The sequence below is a fragment of the Gallus gallus genome, chromosome 3 (assembly GCF_016699485.2).
Source record: "Gallus gallus isolate bGalGal1 chromosome 3, bGalGal1.mat.broiler.GRCg7b, whole genome shotgun sequence".
Lineage (NCBI taxonomy): Eukaryota > Metazoa > Chordata > Aves > Galliformes > Phasianidae > Gallus > Gallus gallus.
This window is the reverse complement of record NC_052534.1, coordinates 4,636,989-4,657,878: the sequence shown is the minus strand read 5'-3', so window position 1 is coordinate 4,657,878 and position 20,890 is coordinate 4,636,989. Positions and strand designations below refer to the sequence as shown.

The 20,890-nt window shown below is 43.9% G+C and overlaps 1 protein-coding gene across 2 annotated transcripts in view; it reads right to left on the bottom strand.

The window, feature by feature from the left end:
• XDH (xanthine dehydrogenase) overlaps positions 1–3,238 on the bottom strand; it is a 43,106-nt gene extending 39,868 nt beyond the window's left edge. For both annotated transcript variants that reach the window (XM_040696855.2, NM_205127.2), the window contains exon 1: positions 3,049–3,238. Coding sequence is in view for 1 of the 2 variants with exons in the window: in NM_205127.2 (NP_990458.2) it covers positions 3,049–3,102 (54 nt within the window). In the remaining variant the exon portion in view is untranslated. The remainder of the gene's footprint in view (positions 1–3,048) is intronic.
• Between the last annotated feature and the right edge of the window lie 17,652 nt (positions 3,239–20,890).

The window sequence follows — 20,890 nt, the reverse complement described above, 5'->3', positions numbered from 1 at the left end:
CTGCTTTAAACCAACTCACTGAAAATTGTAATTCACTGTTTATGTAAGATCCAGGGAGTCCCAAAGCTCAAAAATCCCAAATGTTGGCTGGTTCCACCTGCGATCATATGTACAAAGGCTTTGGAAGAGCTTTAATGTGGATTCCTACACAGACCTTCTCTTAATAGTCAGGTTAAAAATACAAATAGAGAGTGTGGTTGAACTAAAATTGCACACAACTTGCGTGAGACAGAGTTGCCAGTTGAGGAAAACAGTATTGCTGCTATTCATAGTATATACACATAGAATAACAGAGTGGCTTGGGTTGAAAGAGACATTAAAGATCATTGATTTCCAACCCCGCTGTGTGCCAGTCGTTTCCCTCAGTGAAGTAAACAGGTGTTTAAAGTAAACAACCCCTGAATGTGAAGTATGCTCAGCTGCTCTGAGGAGACTTTTCTTGATATGATATTACATACTGGGCTAATGTGAAAGTAGAATTCGCTATCGTGAAAGTCCCTATCTTATCAACTGCCTCTTATCGTGCTGTTTTGTGCCATTACAGAATATCAGCAGCCCATTAACAATGCCAAGCTGCCACAGATTCATAAAGCAGTGACTTTTCCCACTGGCCATACTATCACATTCTTTCCAGCAAATTGACTGGAGCATGCAGTTCGGACTCAGGTGGATGGAGACATACTCTAACTCGCTACCTACTGTTTCTGCAGCATCGCCCACGGGCTTCTCACCACCGCTCTTAAGACAATCTCTGTTGCCACAGATTGGATAGCCAAATGAGTCCAATTCTTCCTCAAGCCACTTTGGCAGAAGTGACAACAAAGAAAGGAACAGAAAATAAATGCCACTGGAGGCTGAGGGAGGAGCACAACCCAGGAAACCTCTCCTCTCTAATGAGGAGAAACTTGCTTCCTTGCTAGCACTGTGGCTTCATATACAAACAGAGAAGGATGATGAGACAGCCTCAACGTATGGAAGGAGCTGGTGCTGCTTGGTAGCATCCCTGGTCCCTGCTGTTACCCTAACAAAGGGCTGCCAAGGTCAGATTGTGATAAATCCCTGTATACATGCACAAGGTCAGCTCCAGTGCAGAGTTTTGCAAACAGAACTGAGGTAATAAGTGCTGAAAAGTAGAAGTGGAGATGTCATTCACAGCAAGTTCCCTAACTTCAGGGCACAAAAAGAGATAGAGGACAGCAGATATTAGCTGGTTTCTGCCGTCAGCCTTCAGAGCTGAAACTTCCCTTCCACCCAGTCAGTGCCTCACCATACATAGAACCAGGGTCATTAACATTGGAAAAGACCACTAGGATCACCAAGCCCAACCCCAGCCCATCCCCTCCATGCCCACTGACTACATCCCTCAGTGCCACATCCACAGGACTCTCACATAACCTGCTTGGCACAGTTCAGTCTTTTCTGCTTTACTGATTAGTACACATTTTCTTGTTTCATATGTTAATCTGCTCCATGAGGATGGACTTTTCTACTGATGTAAACAGAACAACCCACCCTCTAATACTTGAGCAACCTCACAATGCTGAAGTATTCACTATCTCTGCATGTAGGAATTTCATATATGCCACCAGTGACATGCTGGTTTTGAATCAAAGAAGGTCTGGCCTCAGAACAACAATTCTCTTACATTAGGTTGTACCAGGAAAAAGAATACGAGACGGCATACTTTGCCTGTATTGGGCCTGCACTGCCATGCTTGTGGCAACTCCCTACAGTGAGACCGAAAAAATCTTCCCATTCACCCTCTGAAAATTTGGGTTCATGGATCTGAGGTCACCAAAACCTTCACAGAAGGAGAACAAGACAAATTAATGGTACAACACCCACGCCATTGTCACTGCAGAAAACTGATCAGATGAAACTCACAGGTCATGCTACACCACCGCTTCATGACCTCAGTTACCAAACTCAACTGGCTACTCACGATTAATGCAAAGTTTTTGAGTTTCTGCTTCCCTCTAGAAACAGCTAGCAGCTATTAAGTCAGGTGACACTGTCACAGGAGCCACGCTGAACTCTGCAATCAAAGTTTCAGGAATTGTCCCCTTCTTTAGAGAAGCTCAGAACCAGGGTTGGCTTCTACGTCAGTGTTACACTCAAGACCCCTCCAAGGAAATTATAGTCCATGCTATGTACATTTCATTCTTCAGCTAAGTTGGACACTTAGAGAACTTTAAATACTGAATGCCCCAGTGCCTTGGAAAGTTCAAATTCCAATCTATCCTGGGACCCAAACTAATCACGAAAACTAACCTAATTGTAGCAATAATCTTAGCCATGTTTACACGTGACTAAATTAGCAGGAAAGATCAACAAAAGCAAAATTGATAGAAATCCAGTCTGTAGGGTAGCAGGGAGAGCTCTATAGCCAAATAAGAATATCGTGTCATCCCCCGAGGGACTGAAAGCTAATTCAGAGAGGTGACATAGGAATAACTGCCCAAAGGTGCCCAGAGGACAGCCACCTCCTGTAGGCACCAGCACTCCTCTGGTAATCATCAGTAGGTGATGTGGGTGACTTTCAGTGCATCCCAAAGAGTGTCAGTCAATGGGGTTTAGATTGTGACAAGTTTGCCAGCTTCTTAAATGGGAATGGAATGAGTACTTTACTTGCATCTCTTAAAAAAAAAAAGATGTCAGAACTACTTCCTGAACATAGAAATTATAGGCATGATCTCATCCAAATTACTTTTTCCAGATCTGTTGTAATTTCTACTTCCAGCAGAAATGTCTGCACTAAAGCCACTGCACCTTTTGTTTACAAGTCATTGCCAACAAACTTCAAATGTAAAATGAAGGTTATAGAGAGATATTGCTTTCTGAATGATTCACAAACTAAGGTCAAAGAGGGGAGAAAAGCCAATCAGCAAGGCAATAAGTAGTCCTCACAATTTAATATCTAAAAGCAACCAAGGCATTCGTGCTGGTCTTAGAAAACTTCAGAGGTGGAAAAAGCCAACTAGAAAAAAGAAAAAGGTAATCAGCCACAGCCCAGGAGCAAGCCAAGCAGAAAGCTGGAATCTTCCTTACCTTTTTACCATTCACAAAGAAAACAAGCTCATCCCCTGTCTCAGGTGGAGCCATCCTGCACACCTTCCACAATTCACCCCAATGGGACCACAGGTCACCCCTCCAAGAGCAGCCCTAACCCGGCAGGGAAGTGAGCACCAGCAACAGGACAAGCAACGTGAGTCTGCCTCAAGAACACCTTGAGTTCTACATCAGCACCCTGTGAAACCCCATATTATATAAGGGCCAGCGAGGAGGCGTGCCAGCTGCTTTCGGTTGGTGCTTCTGCAGCAGCAGTGACAGAAAAGGAAGGAGCAGTGTGGCCCGCCCCTTTATATAGCAGTAGATCAGCTCAAATCACAATTCAGCTGCATTGCCTTCGTGCCACTGCACCTGTGCCAGGAATTCAAGCCTTTGGGGACACAGTGCAACCTGCAGGGAGAAGGCAGGGGCTTTAATAAGAGTGCTTTCCCAACCTTTCCTTAGTGGATATTAAGGAGAAAAAGCCCTGCTTCCCTTTCTGCATGCATAGCCATTCACCTGGCAGTCACTGCGCAGTCTCTCCTGAGGGCACATGCCTGTATAAAAGTTCCTCAGACAGGACATGCCTCATTTTCATAAATAAGATGTGCAGTCTCTTAAGCCCCAGCTTAAAACTACACCACAAAAATCGCACCGTTCCAAAAAATCTTACATAGATTTCCTAGCACAGTACTTAATCCCACCTGCTCCCTTCTGATTTCAGCACCCATTGCTGCCCACCTTCAGCATAGCAGCTTTACCGGTTTAATCAACTTCCCTAGCTTAAAATTCCTGGGAGGTAACTACATCTTCCTGACTGCAACATCTCTGGCCAATTCACAAGACAACAAAAGCTAATTAAATCACTGCTTTCAGAAACAGTCTTTCCTTCAGTGCTTTGGGAGCACGTCAGAGCAAAGACAATATACAAATCATCTCATGAGTCCTGTCTGTCTGTCCCCTGGGGAAGCTATTTTACAGCAAGTGCCAGTCCTTGTCTAAGCACCTGAGACACTCAGTTTGCTGAAAGCAAAGCTCACAGCAAACCTGCGTCTGACATTGGTTACCTTGACCTATTGCAGTGAACCTGTGCATAGCTGAAACCGTGCTGACACCTACTGCCTGGCACCTCCCAGAGCAGAGTGGGGATGTTGGAAATGTGGCACTTTCCTTCAGGATTCTCCTGTTGCTTTGTATCTGGGGGCAGATTTACAGGAGTACTGCCCTCACACAGCAAGCATCCATCTCAGAATCACTCTACACGAGCTTCACACATTTAAATAGTTCAGTAATATTTTAACTAACAATTATTACTCACAACCACAGGCAGCACGTTACAGCAATCTTAAGGCAACTAGCCATTATGGCATTAGCATCAAAATCAAACTTCCTCCTCATCTGTATTTTTCCATAATGCAGGATGTTGCTTTTAGATTTGAAGAACGCCCGTAACCATGTCACCCCTTGTCTGAGAAATCCCATCTGCAATATTTCTGCCCAGCCATGGTGACTACCTTATGGCTAAACCGTCTCCTGCTCCTATACCAGCAAACATATATTATGCTGTTCCATTGTAAGGTTTACTTCTGACCCCATTGATCTGCTGTATATATAATAGAGACGTGTATCTCTCTTGATGCACAGATTACTGAGTGTGTACATCCTCAGACACCATCTCAAGTGCCACTGATTGCAGAATACCAAATTCATCCATTCTCTCAAGCTGTTCCTATACTGATTTTACAGACAGAACAGAAAGAGTTAGAAACAGGTACTTGGCAGGTCCTCTGCATTAAACACTGGAACACATAAGCTACTGAAACCTCTTCACCCCTTTTGAAAAACCCATTCCAAACAACACAGAGAATTGGTTGGCAGAAATGGCGGTGCAGAAAGTGAAAACAACCCTCAAACTTCTACAGTATGAGAACATTCCCACTAGCATAGCAATCCCTTAGAGCCAGATGGATACGTAAAGCTTTCATCAACCAAACACACAGCCTGGTATTTTGTTTTAGAGGCCAGGGAAAGCACAGTGGGTTTCCCATTGTAGCAACCGCCCATTTGTCCATTCACAACTCAAAGTCAGGTTTGCTTTGGAAGCCCAGAATTCCCCAGTCTCACTCACTTCTCAGAGAAGCAGCTCAGAGAGTAGTGGATGCATTATGACACCATCAGAAATAAAGGAGCTAGCTCTTCTCATTCTGACTGCTTAACCCTGCAGATCCACCGTTGCAAGTGTAGTAATCTGTTCTGTGAGTGATCTAATGCACAGCTCAATGAACGTGATGAAACTTACGGAGTTCACCAACAGAATTAAGTCAACGTGTGAAAATACAGCAAACAGACATCAGAGATAACAAAGGAAAAGGATTGAAACAGAAGCAAGGATATATAATGTCAATCACACACACACACACTCACGCTTCCTGAGCCAGCAAGTTGGAACTTCCAAGCCACCATCTGGAAAAATAACTAACAAGTGGCAACAGTGGGTCAACTCCACTGGTGTGGATTTTTACAAGTGCAATGTGCTTGTTCATCTCTGGTGAAAATGCACAGCTAATTGTGGTGACTAGGTTGGAAAAAAAATAGTGTTTTGCAGCTGAGAGTTTTCTCTATCAGATAGCGTTATTGTGCTCTTTGTAGCTGTTGTAGCTTCCATGGAAATAAATAGGAGGCATTACTTTTGGAGCAACCTACTTACTGTACACACAGTAAGGACTTTAAGGCTAGAAGTCTTCAACCATTCTCTAAGGACACAAGTCAGTTTAAGGAAAAAAGTCTGCCTCTCTTCTCAGACTAACTCAACAGAGCTGAACACCTCAGTACCTCCAGTTGGGTTCTCCCTCCAGTTCCCAAATACTATTTCAAAAGTAGACTGATCTAAGCCCAAATGTTTTGTTGGTGAAATGCAATAAGAGAATTTCAGAAGGGCTTTTGTGATCAGTGCAATGCAAAATAGGAGATGCCATCATCATTGCTGGAACTCTTCAGCTGTTTGAAATTACAGCTATTGTAGTCAGCTTATATCCCTGAGACAGTCTTCACTTCTCTTGATTGAAAGCAAACCCATTTTAATTACTTTGCCACTATGTAACAGTAACAAACAATATACACCGGGCAGAAAGGAAGAAGTCCCACTGCAAAATCATGGACAGTGTTGACACAAAAGCAAATGCGATGAACCGAACACAAGTCATTGAAGGTGAAAATTAGATACGTCGTAAACATGGCAGTAAAGCTGAAGATCTAGCCTTGAAAAGAACTAGGGCATTAAAGAAACATTATCTGCTCTTAAGATGAGCCTTTCTATCTGAACTCAACAATTCTGTACATTTTCACGAGCTGACAGGAGGCTATTTCACAAAATTCAAGCAGAGGAAAAATAAGGTTATGAGAGATTTGCCAACAGCAAATGAATGACAGAGCTGCTGCAATAAAACACCCAGCATGACTAATGCTGGCACTTTTCTGCAATACAGATATGCCTGTGCTTTTAGCAGAATGCTGATGATGCATACTGGATGTAAACGTGATTAACAGCCTTGTTAATTGAGACAGTAAATTGGGCTTTAACCACACACGGCTTGGAAAAGTACTTGAGGAAAAACAATAATAAAAGATAGGGAACAAAAAGGTATATAAGAATTCTCAAAGGACTTCCCCCAGGACAAAGGAAATATGCCTTAATTGTTAACAACATTGGGATTACACTAATTGATATCAGGCTGCTAGATGTTTTGTGCTCGCTGCCATCTCTACAGTCTCTGCTATTTGCAAGACAGGAGCGTTCCAACACACCTCTGTCTGGTTTCTGCTGATTCACAGCCATTCTTCAAAAAACCATCCAGGAGATAAACCAAACCTGGCCAAACCACCCAAAGTTTAAGTGATCAGAGTAAATTAGAGTGAGTCAATCTGTCTAAAGACACTAAACACTGTTATATATTATTATATACAAGGCATAAGACATTTTACATAAATATAAGCACAGAAGAGTAGAATGCAGAATTTCAAATCCACCTCTATTTACTGTTACAATGGTTCCAATCCTAAACTGGGTTCCATACATAAAAGCTCCAACATTTTTATCCCATGAAAGTCAAGGCATTGTCTTTGGTTTATTCCCATAATAAAATACTTGTAAAAAAAGAGAGATTTCTGCTTCTATACCACAAAGTTTGCAATATTAAAAAAAAATAACAATAGGGTGAAATCACATAGGAAAGAGCTTCAATGGTCATCTCAGGTTTGTTCATTTTGCAACATCACATCCCATTGCACAGCTGCGAGTGACAACAATTTTTCATTAGATCTCTTTCAGTGAGTTTAATTACTGCACTTGCCAACTAATACTAACATACACTCACGTAATCCACGTATTCCTGAAGTTCTTCCTCATTCGCAGCCACTTTTTCCATGACTGTGATTTACAAAGATGGGCCAAGAACAAGGCTCTGGTCTGGTGGTCTCTTTGCTGGTTCAGAATACAGTTTGAGTCCCTGGCTGACGCTCCTTCACCCTACAGGTGCTCTGCTAGAATGTGGTTCCTCCTCTAGTCTGTACCTGCTTTGTCTAGAGGGGACATGGGGGAGCAGTTGGATAATTATCATTTTAGAAACAGCCAAATGCAATGGTAGACAGATCTCCATAGAATCATAGAATAGAATGCTTTGGGTTGGAAGGGACTTCTAAGATCTACTTCCAACTCCCTGCTATAGGCAGGGACACCTCCCACTAGACCAGGTTGCTCACAGCCCCATCTGGCCTTGAATGCCTCTGGAGACATCCACCACCTCTCTGGGCAACCTGTTCCAGGGTCTCACCACCCTCATGGTAAAGAATTTCTTCCCAATATCCAGTCTAAATCTACCCTCTCCCAGTTTAAAACCATTTCCACTTTCACAGCACTCTCTTCTGGAAGCAACATTTTTCTTCAAGAAGAGGATTCATTTGCCATAGATGTCTTTCCCCTGAGATAGGGACCTTAACCAACTCGTCCTTCCAACTCACATTAGATCCATCTATTGGAGTCGTACATTGAGTAATCCCTCCTATTTCATGGGAAGATTCAATATTTGGACTAAAAGGACATCCAACTTTATCTAAGGTTTACCTGCCTTTTAGAATATTTTGATTGTATGAAAATAGTCTCTTAAAAGGCAAGCTCTGAGGGGAAAAAATGGCCTTTTTGCACCTCACACTTACACGGATAACAAAATACTAGGTTTTGAGCCCCTTTCTCACCAGCCTCAGTGGGAGAGAAGTTGAACACCAAATGCTCCCTGGAAAACTCCGCATGGTGGGAAAGCACACCTTGGTCTCACCAAGAACCTGTTGGCTGAAACACAACGCGGACATACTTTGTTTGCAGTTCACAGCATGGATGCCCCAGCAAAAGGGTGCACTGTCAAAGTAAGATCAACAAAGGAGCAAACGCACTGGGCTGTTTTCCCCACGCTGACCCGAAAGGCATAAGTAACGCCGGGTGAAAAACAACATGATGTTACCAATTTTCCTAGAAAGGCTTTGTTTTATTTTCCAGAATAAGAAAGACCTACTGAGCACCTTATTCCACAACGCATTACCCAGGGAGCAGGAAAGTTGAAAGCATTACCTGTTATCAAAACTGGCAGATTGTCCCACTTACCACATCTTGTTTAGGTAAAGATCTGTAGTGGATACAACCACTCAGCTCAAATGGCACTGCTGTCTCCTAAGACATAAACTGAGCAGTTTAATTTAGCATTACTTACACCTCTTCTTTCTATTTCAGGGAGGTGCTTTTTATATTAAAACCACTAATAAGAAAATCTGTATAAGTATAGGAATAAAAGGGAATCCCCTCCATTCTGGAGGCAAGGAGTCTATGCCCATTGACGTTGTCTTTCAATTTATGAGTGTTTCCTCTAATTTCAAATTTCTCAGGTTCCCCAACCCAAACTCTGTTCGTGTCAACATTTCTTATAAGAAAACCCTAATTGTCCGTGACCTCCTACCCACACTGACGTCATTGGAAGCTTGGATGCAGAAAGATGACGCAATGTCCATGGTAAACCAAGGGGAAAAGTGAGGGAAAAAAAAACAAGATTCCACGTTAAGGTCTGCTGATCAATGGAAGCCTGACTCAGCAGCACAAAAAGCACATCCCGATTGGGTGAGGAGAGGGAGCAGATCCCAGAGCCGGGCAGACACAGAGGTCAGCAGTGGGGCGGGAGGAAGGTCAGCGGCCTGGCAGCCAGCGGCTGGGCCACATGCCTGGCAAGGGCATGGCCAGGGGGACCCAGCAGGCTGCTCTCCTCATGTGCCCTTCTCTGCCACCCCACAGCGAGACCCCAGCTGTGAGATAGGGCTGGCTGCCTACTGATGGCAGCTCCACTGCACCAAAGCTTTGTAAAGATGAGTTAAGTGCAGCCCATCTGCAGTACCACATCCAGGCCTGAGAGCTGTGGATGCTCCATCCCTGGAGGTGCCCAAGGCCAGGCTGGATGGGCCCTGGGCAGCCTGAGCTGGTGGGGGGCAGCCAGCCCATGGCAGGGGGCTTTGAAGCCCCTTCCAACCCAACCATTCTGTGATTTATGAAGTCCTCTCTCATACACATGCAGGACCAAGAAAAATAAATCACATATCCTACTGCTTGTTTAAACAGTATAGCTGAGCTATAATATATGCTATGCATAAACTATGTACAATATACACTACCTTGAGCATGACATGATCTCCCTGCCCTTATCTCTGTTTCAGGCATGCCACCTAGCAGCTATGCATTGCAGCCTGAGACAGTGAGGGATGTAGTTAGTGGGCACAGTGGTGATGGGTTGATGATCTTTGAGGTCCTTTCCAGCCTTAATGACAATACAGTGTCTTAACTGGGCACTCTTAGAACACCTTGCGGAAGGTCCATGAGGTGTGCGTAGCTCATGTGACCACCAGAAGATAGGGAAAAAATAACTAGAGAAACGATCATAAGAAAAGTTACTTAAGGGGACAAATGGGAACGTGATATTTGTTTTTCTGGGAGGAAAACACACATCTAAACTGTGGCACCTCTCTCAGTTATACTCTTCTGGCCCTACCCTGACTGAGGAGTCACAGCAGGATGGCTTCTTGACAGGTTCAACTCCTCCTGCATTGCATAGGGCACTTCAACAGCTACTCCAGTAAGCTATAAATAATTAACTTAATCCACAATGTACAAGCAACAGGGCAAAGGGTTACAAAATCCATTTATGCAACTGAGATGTGTTACATGGGGACATTCAGAACGCAATTCAGCAACCTGAATGCCCTTTCTCTTTCCAGTTTTTATACTAGAGATGGGAAGCATTGAGAAATATAGATGTAACATGAGCTAGATCTGACTTAAAAGTATGGAAATCCTAGGCAGGACTGAAAAAATAAAACATCTTCAATATCATCCATAGTGATGCTGTACGTTGAAATCTCAAACGCTGAACTTCAGTAACAACAACAACACCCACACCATGAAATGGGTTCTTTGCTCTATTTGTTCCACTGCAAAAGCTGAAAGGGATATGAAATCTGGCAACAGAGACAAACCAGGAAAAGAAATGCACATAACTTGTTGGGGTTTTTTTCCTTCCTCTTTATATTTATGATCTAGCAAGATCATTTTCTTGCATGCTTTTCATTCTAAAAAGTCTCTGGAAATCATTCCTTCCAGCAGCTTGTTCTGTATGCATTGACAATGCATGCAAAACCTCCACAAACATTATCCACAACACAAACAATTGTTTCCACATAATTGGGACTAACTAATCACAGTAACGTATACTATTTGATCATTTAAATGTCATTATGCAACTGACAGCATTCATTTCCTTGACCGCAGAATAAACTCTTGCCACTGTTGCTTGGTGAGACTTCATAACCCTCTTCACTGCCTTCCAGTTGAAAAATATCATCAAATTCAGCATTTTTGTTCTAGTCCTTCCATATGAAGGATGTCTCAAGATCATCACACACAACTATTCAATTGCTGATCTGTTCAACCCACATTTCACCTAACATCTTCAATAAGCATCTTTGATTAAGAAGAGTGAGTCATTAGAATGAAGAGCTGACACTTGGTTGCTGAGTTACAGCAATGCACTGAAACTCACTTTCCTCATGGGAAAGAAGTTACTGCAGACATCACCATCATTCATGTTTAATAGTACTAAATGCATACTTGGAAAAGCCCAGGCAGGCAACTTTCATCACAGGTCACTGACATCCTCTGAGTAGAGCTACCAAATGAGTTATAATGTAAAACAGGTCTAGAAACTTCTTCCACCAAGAAGCCAAAACACATTTAATGGCCTATTTTGTATTTGTAATTTTGGGAGCACTGATCTGCCAGAGGGGAGAAAGGCACTACAGAGGGACCTAGATAGACTGGATCAATAGGCCAAGGTAAACTGTATGAGTTTCAATAGGGCCAAGTGTCAGGTCCTGCATTTTGGTCACAACAACCCCAGGCAACCACACAGACTTGGAGAGGAGTGGCTGGGAAGATGCCTGATGGAAAGGGACCTTGGTGTACTGATGGACAGTTGGCTGAATATGAGCCAGCAGTGTGCCCAGGTGGCCAAAAAGGCCAATGGCACCCTGGCTTGTATCAGGAATGGTGTGGTGAGCAGCACTAGGGAAGTCATCCTGCCCCTGTACTCGGCACTGCTGAGGCCTCACCTCGAGTTCTGTGTTCAGTTTTGGGCATCTCAATACAGAAAGGACATGGAGGTGCTGGAGCAGATCCATGGAAGGGCAACAAGGCTTATGAAGGGCTTAGAGAATATGCCCTATGGAGGAGAGACTGAAGGAACCGGGGCTGTTTAGTGTGGAGAAGAAGAGGCTGAGGGGAGATATTATTGCTCTCTTCCAGTATCTGAAAGGTGCTTACAGTGAGAGTGGGGTTGGTCTCTTCTCACTGGTGACAGGACAAGGGGAAACGGCCTCACGTTGCACCAGGGTGAGTTTAGGTTGGATATCAGGAAACACTTCTTTACAGAAGGGTTGTTAAGCACTGGAATGGGCTCTCTAGGGAGGTGGTTGAGTCACCATCCCTGGATGTGTGGATGCCATTTGGAAGCGGTGCCCAGGGCCATGATTTAGCAGAGGGTTGTTAGAATTAGGGTAGTTTGTTTAGGTTGTGGTTGGAGTCAATGACCTTTAAGGTCTTTTCCAACCTGAGCAATTCGATGATTCTATGATTTCAAGAGTCTTCTGCAACCTCTTCGGTAGCGTAGCCTTCAGCCTGAGCAGAACAATTCCACAAGAAGGAACCTGAGCCCATGGGGCTCTGCTGCAGTCAATGTACCCAGTCCAAACAGGGCACTGACCGGCTGTGCAAATATGTCCACAGATTGAGGCCGACAGAGGTCACAGCATTCACACAGACACCTCATCCATGGCTACGGCCAGGCCTTTGGAGCTTCCCACCCAGCTCCGTAGAATCTGTGCACAAAAAGCAAAGGACAGGGTACAGATCCTACTGCTTCCTTCTTTCCTTCTGGTCCCTCATTGCCTTCAGCTTCTTTACTGTTCTGGGATGTTTATCTTAAGACCACGACTTTTAACCTCCCCAGCAGTTTTTACCATGAGAATTTGTTTTCTCCATCTTTGATTAATCAATAACAGTGACTTCCAAAGTTCCACTCAATTTCCAAAGAGAAAAGCCATTAAAATGTACCAGTAGTGATTTCCTTGGATAAAGTTCTTGAATGGATCCCATTACAATATTTCTTTTTAATTTTTTTTGTGGCTACCCACTTCATCATGAATTCCTGAAAATCCAGATTGATACGGGACACACCACTCAGTTCTGTATAGAATCACAGAATGGCCTGGGTTGCAAAGGACCACAATGACCATCTGGTTTCAACCCCTCTGCTATGTGCAGGGTCACCAACCACCAGACCAGGCTGCCCAGAGCCACATCCAGCCTGGCCTTGAATGCCTCCAGGGATGGGGCATCCACAACCTTCTTGGTTGTGCGTCACCACCCTCTGAGTGACAGTCAGTGTTAGAGCCAAGCCATCCCCTGCTCCTAGCCTGCAGAATCACTCCTCAGTAGATCAAGGCTGCCTGAAGCTCTGAGCATGCTGTTGGAGGAGGTTGATCACCTTTCTCATTCAAATTGTTTCTCTGGAAAAGTGACATTTCCCTCCTTCACACTCATCTCACATTCAGTTGCCTACTTCTGTTCTGCAGCTTTCTGTAAAACCTGCCCAGACAGGCTAAAAACACATTGCAAGCATATACTTCTCAGGCATTCAGGTCTGCTGTGGTTGAAGTAAACACAGTTTTTTAAAAAAAAAATGAAAACAAGATCAGCTACAGGTGTATTTCATTGACCAGAACATTTAAAGTATAGACAAATGTATCCATAAATGTATATATCCAATTACTCATATAATATCGTGTCACTGATCCTGTTGTTTCCACTCTTTGTACAACATTAAACTCGCTTCACTAAATGAGTCATAATTCCACGTGAATTATGTTGAAATATTAAAACTGAAATTATGTTCCATTCTTCCACTGTCCATTGGCTCCTCCTCCACAGAGGAAATCAAGTCTAAATTTCACAATCCATAACAGTTCCACCCCCCTTTTTGAAACCACATGCTCCGAACACACCCAGGATTTTGACAGATTCTGCACTTTTTTCACCTAGCTAACTTCACCTAGCTAACTAAACTTTCAGTCCCAGTAACTTGTTTTGATTTTCCTAGTTCCAAGAAAGCATAACCAGTCTCTTCTGTTTGCTGTAAAGAGGTTCCTTGGGTGGTACCTCTTATCCATCATCCTTCAATAAACATATCAGAGCAACGCTCCCAGCCAGTTGGGTACAGGATGAGAACCGATGCGGGTAGCGCCAGAGAGTAAGACAGAAGAAGGAATAACACAGATGGCAGAGTGCTTTCCTCCCCTCCTTCAGAGGTAGAACATGGCCATCTGCCTCCATATATCACACCAGTTAAAATAGTGGAGTGAGAGTCCAAAGGGCATAGCAATCTCGCGGTGGATCTCTTGGACATCTCTTAGCGCCCTACTTTTGAGACTCTCAGTCTGCCATACCTACTGGAGCTCCTCCAAACAAAGCTCCTGTCCCGTTGGGCAGTCAGGCAACAGCTATAGAAAGGCACTGATCCTGTTTGAAATATTTAAGTAGTTCCAGAACAACAGGATAGCAGGTGGGGACATAACCTGCCAGATTGCTTGGTTAATAGTACTCCCACAGAGACTGGTCATCAACGTTACAAAATATTTAGGTACAACCTAAAGAACGACCAGCTAACTATTCGTTAGTGTACCAAATATTAGCACTGGCTGAATTCTGAATTACAAGCTGTGCCCAAATCACAGCAACCCCTCCACAGCTAACTACACTCAGCTGTAATGAGTGCGTGAGGTGCGTGGATTGCCAGCATGGCCTGAGTCCAATATTGATGGAGAAATAGAATCTCAGTGAACCAAGCTAAGTACCCTGCTGCTGGAAAGCAGGGTCTGGAAGCATCACATCCACTGGAATAGGGTGAGAAACGCTCCATATCTTAAATGAGATGCCAGAAGTAATTAATATTTGAGAATACCACAATTCTCTTCTGAAATACGTCATGCAGTCCCACAAAGACAAAAGCTAGCAAACAGACGTGGCAGGAGAACTGTGAAGTCACACACAGCATTCAACGCATGCTATGGACTTCAAAGAGTACAACAGAAATACAGCAAACATATCTGCTCTGACTTGTTCACATCACAGGAAGCCTCAATGACACACTGTCATTCTGGAAAGCTTATAGAGGTGTTCATAATTACTGTGGTACTGTTCATAAATTGGCAAAGCAAAGGAGACGCTCCATTTATAACATGATCCTGGTGCAGCCACATGGTGACACTCTGCAATTAATAGGACGTGATGAGTAGACTTCCAAAACCCTCTGACTGGAACCTGATCTACTTACTAGGCACTGACACAAGTAAGTTAAGTCACCTTACAGATGAAGGAGAGTACATCCCATTTTTCCTTAGGCAAAATGTCAATACCTTCATAAGAAGAAAATTAAGTTTTTAAGGCTGATTTGATCAGCTCTATGTTTTAACAACTTTAACAGGTACATTCTTTCCTTTTTGCACCTGGCTAGCACTGGGCCAAGTACCATTATTATTTTTCTATGCAATAACTTCATGCTGCAACGCCACCAAGAACTAAAAATCACCTAATAAACATTAATTAGCAATGACACTACAGGGTGTTGTGCCAATATCTGTCATTTTACAGATGTGAAAAGATGAGACACTAACAGGGACTCTTCTATCATACACTGAATCAGCAGTAGGAAGGGAATAGACAGTAAAGGCTCATTCCTGTTTTTACAGTGCCTGGGCACCTGCTTACTTTGTTTATTGGTTTGGTTGTGCTTTAAGTGCCTAAACCACTAATTCTACTACCTTAAAACAGGGCTTCAAATTAATTAGTCGAAATGTGTTTATATACGCAAAAGACATTGCAATAGTCTGGTGGCCTTCACAAAAGGACATGAAACCAAAAGTTATGCAGGCTGCCCCAGGGAACAGCAGTTGTGCAAGCTTGGCAGCCCCTCATTGGTGGTTTCAGCCTGCCAGTTGGTTTGCGTAACAGCTGGAAGGTGGTGCTGATGAAACTTCTCTCACAGTTTGATAGGCCAGTGCTAACGTGCCCCTGGTTCCAAGCCAAAATACAGAACGAGATGAAAACTACAGCTTTGTAGAATCGGTATCTTGTTCTTAATTAAGCTTCACTGTTTCTCTTTAATTGAGGTAACTATTTCGCATCCCATAAGTCCCTTTAAGGTAAGCCCTTACCAAGGCTTACACTGACCCTACCACAGTTAAATGGCATCTTTTTTCTCCAGCCCCCAGCAGTTCTATCTCAATGTTTACTCCTTAAAATAGAGCATACATCCAGCTTAAATTCACCTCTCTGGACCATGAGGTGCTGCTTGCACTAATGATTTATGTCAGTTAACGATCTGGAAACGTTTGCTGATGGCTGAGAGATGTGTACTGGTTCTTCCTATCCCATCTAAATTAACACCCATGGTTACCAGTGGTGGAGTTTTCATGTATATCTCCTTCAGCTCTGATAAGATCAGCAAGATCACAATACGAGCAAGACAAGATCTGGGTGTTAAAGTTTAAGCACAATATCTTAGACGTTTCACATAAAGCTTTATGCTGCTAAGCTGGACAACCAACTTTAGCCATGGCAATTAGACTCAAGATTCACCCTCCGTATGTCTGTAACAAGTTATTCACCCAGGAGGTCTTCAGTCCCAGTAAGGGTATAGTGAATGCTGGCACCCATTCTGGAACAGCACTGTGGAAATTCATGCCTAGAAGTGCAGTCTACAGATGATGCTCGATTCTGTAGTTAAAATGAAGGCAATTACAAGCACCATCATGACAATAATAATGATTTTACAGGTAACAGCGTCTGGTCTTCATCTTCATGTCAGAAATGGATGGATTACAAATCCATCAATTGCAACAAATAATTGTCAATGCTAATGCTTTAATAAGTCACCTGAACGCACTCGTTACTACATGATCAATTTCCACTTGTGTTTAACCAGAGCAGAAACAAGGTACTCCCACAGCCTCTAGTTGACTGGCACTCCCGAGACAGCCTAACGTCATCACTACAAGGCCATCTCTACAGCCATGTGTATGCCCTCCCACTGCAATCGCAGCCGAACAAACATTGACTAAGGTAACCTCTTGTTTTGAGTTGAGTATTTGAAGAATGACCATAACCTTGATCCATTCTTGTGTGGCAAATGTCTGGATGACTTATCAGCTGCAGCTTGCAACACCTTTTTCGCCCTCTTCCCTACGCAGGATGAATGGTGCAATCCTGCCCTGAGCCAGTACGCTTCCAAACATTCACCAATGTATTTTACTGGTCCCGGTTCCCACAGCAGACGACTGGTTTAAGAGCTATTCTGTAAATCATGCCATTAATCCTAACAGCAGAGAGAGAAAATGACAAAACAAAAGGGTTTTTTCAGAGTGCTTCCAAAGGCCAAGGTCATGTCCAAGCATAACAAGAGCCTACAGAGAGTACTCTGATCAAATATATCGACCTTACCTACAGTTCAAGCAGCCACAGCTGCCCTAGCTTATGCCTTCAGGAAAAGGTTTGTTAGGAGCAGTGCTATCATCCAGGCTCTCCTTTGTTTACTACTCCTTACAACACGTTGCTTTTGCAATATAAGAGTTATCTCATTTTTATCCCAGTCTTTGCTTCTGCTTTTATTTTTGCAACATGAAAACATGCACAAGTGTACCTGTCTCTGGCACATTACATATTTTCTTCTTGGTCCCCTAACACAAGGAAAGCATTCACCTGCAGGCTGTCACCCAGACAGAAGAGAGGGGTTTTTGTTTGGTTGTTGGCTTTGTTTTTAACTTGGAAGACTCTTTCATGCAATTCCTTGCCTTCAAGATCATGAGAAGGTAGCATTTTTCGTGCCAAAGTTGATGATTCTGTTGTACTACTACTGCTTTAGTTGAAGACAAAGGGTCTTTCTGGACCTTACTTAATTACAAAACAACATTATAAGGAACAATGTTATCTAATTATTTATAATACTCTGCCTTGAAACACATCTTGTTGGTTTCCCACGTTAAGCAAAGTGGCAGTTTTAACAAAATCCAGCCTGAACAAAGGAAAATTCAACATGTTTACTACGTGTTACCATTCAAACCCAGACAGCAACCATTGCTCAGTGCACTGAAGCTGATCGGTGACATCTCCATCAGTGGGAAACACCTGCTCCATTTGCTTACTATCCCTCCAGATGCTGAAAGAGGCACAAGTCTAGGCCTGTGTTAACACCTCAGAGTCCCTACCCTGAAGTAAGGTTACCCAAAACCTGCAGACAATCTGGAAACATAATTTGATTTTGGCCACCTTCTCCCACTACAAGCAAACTTTCCCTGTAAAAACTGTCCCATTCTCCCAGGTCTGGACAGGAACATAATACTACAGGAGTTCAGGAGGGCTGAAACAAGCAAAGAAGGGTGAAGCTGAGATTAATGCAGGGTGCAGGAGATGCCCAATATGGAAAAAACAAAGTTATAGATGAGACATCCTATCCACTCACAGGGTACTCAGAAAAATGAGCAACAGAAAGAAAAGAGACCCCACAGTTGACTCAGTGAAAAGGACGTTCCAAAGTAACCTATGCTTAACTAGCATGATATAACACAAGCTCCTGAGAGGAGATGTGACATGAAAATGAGTGACTACCTTCAGTTCTTGAGCTGGCAGCCAGCTTGAGCACGTATGTTACTGAGTAAGTTACGTAATGAAAAGCAAACAGGGAGTGATGCCATGCCTGCTTCTTCAACTGTATTAAAGGCCTGGCACTCAGCTCCAGGTGTGCTTGCTCTGCAAGTTATTGCCTGGCACACAGCTCTGCAAACCTCAGCTCAAAGCGCTCATTGGCTCGAGAACAGCAGGCACAAACCCAGCCCCTGTTGTAAGACAACAAGCTGGGTATCATTATGAAGGAAAAAAACTGGAACAGGCAAGGCAGGAGGAGGTACCACGAGGCAAATCTATGAAGTTTATGACAAATATAATAATAGCTATTGTATATGCAAAAAAGCAGACTGCAACAGCACATAACTAAACCTCAACAATAAAATCCAGGAAATGAATAAGTCCGGAATTTCATTTTAAACCATTTCAAAAGCAGCAGGATTGTACCTTGATTACTCATAAGACAACATAGACACAATTAATGTGAATAACAGGAAAAACAAGATTGCAGAAGAAAAAGCAAGAACGTACGTACCCAACTGGAGGCAGCAACCACGTATCCAGCCCTCAGCACAGCCACAGACCTCAGCTCTGCTGACAGGGGTATAAGGTGCATTGCCCAAAGTGCTGCTGGATGGCCTGCATCTGCCCTATGACATGTGCGTCCAACCTGACCCTACAGGGACAGTCTCAATTTAGGCAACTCAATTTCCCCCACCCAGGTGGGGCAGCACCCTACATCTCATCACTCCCCACCCAGAGGGGCTACAGCTTTTCCCCCCCCCAAAACACTGATGGAACAGGGTGAGCCACTTGCTTGCTCCCAGCCTGTCCCTTACCAGGCTGCTTCACTGCTTCCTTCCTACCACAGCTCCTCCTCCAGCAGCACCGAAACCACCACCAACCCCCCCTCACTCCCTTTAAACCTGTTGTCTGCAGTTCTTATCCAAATACAGGTGAACTCAATTTGTTAGTAACACAGCACACCTGCAGCAGGACCTCATGTGCCCAGAGTACAGAGAAAAGCCTGACTTAGCCTCTCTGTATCTCATTTATTCTCCTCTGGAGATCATTGACCTGCTAACACAGGTCTCTACAGCAGGTTGCACAGGTGGGCGTCCAGGTGGGTCTTGAATATCTCCAGAGAAGGAGACCACCACCTCTTTGGACAGCCTGTGTCAAAGCCAATTAGCAGGAGGATCTCTGATCCTGCCCTAGCTTCTCTTTAGATTGAAAGGAATAAACGTTTCTGCTGAGATGGGTTAAAATATCCATCGTGAACGCTGGATTGGAAGGCAGAAGGATGGCTGCGTCTGGAAGAACCCGCATGGTGTGTAAAGGATGTTCCACAAATGAAGAAGGAAGACGGGGAGATACAGAGAAGAAAAGTAATGAACGGAAGGTTTCCTTGTTCTTTTTTGCTCCTCACATTGCACAGCCTGCAATGTGCAGAAAGGAGTGTGATTCACACAGAGGCGGCGTGCTGTAGAGAAAGTACAGACATTAAACCCAGATTATCACATAAACTCCCAAGACACACACTGAGTTCTGATGTGCACCTTAGTGGAAGAAGAGACTTCTACCACAGAAACGTATCATCAGCCCTCTACTTCTCCCTATGACAAATCACACTGCTATGCCTTGCATTTGAACACACAGGCTTCCAGTGAGTTATTTACCCCTCTCCGTGTGACATCTTCGTTAATTTGCCCTGGAACCCACTCACCTGACCCTACAGATCTCTGCATTTATACCACACTCCCATCAGAAACTGGGTGAGCAGCTTTACGTGAAGGGTAGCAATTGAAAAGAGCCGCCGCCGCCACCGCAGAGTTCATCAGTACGCATTACAGAAGGAAGGCCACGCATTTCAACTGTTACTTGTATGTTGCACCATCGCGATGCATGATTCACATCGCAATAGTAGCATTAACGTCCAATAAAGTCATAAGCTGCTCTGTTCTATAAAATACCACGGTGCCACCCTTAGATGCCTGAAATTCAAGCAGCGAGACAGAAAAGAGGTGTGGAAATTAAACTAGTAACTGTGAATCAAATTATTAAATAATTCTCCCAAGGTCGCTCAAGGCAAAGCGAAGCAGGAAACCCAGCTCTTCTGGCTCTTCCTCTAGCCATTAACCACAGCATCCTCTCTCCCTTGCCTCCCAGGCAGTGTATCTGACATGCCTTTTGCTTCCTGCCTTCCTCCTCCTTCACGTTGACCGGTTGCGTCATTCCTAAGGGCAGTTTATTTCCTAATCCGTGTCACATTTGGCATACACTGCCTGCACCTATCCATTTTAGCTATCCATTTTCATCATCCACCGGTCCATCTCCTGTACTCCTCCTTGCCACGCTCTCCCCCTGGTGCTCCTGCCTTGCTCCTGCAGGCTGCAATCCCATTCACACAGGGCTGGGAGCTGGGGGAAGGATGGATGACTGGGGCTCTCTCAAATGCCACCGTAAGTAAATAAAGGAAACAAAAAGTCTACTGCTTCCTATTTATCAAATACGACCATCGGATAG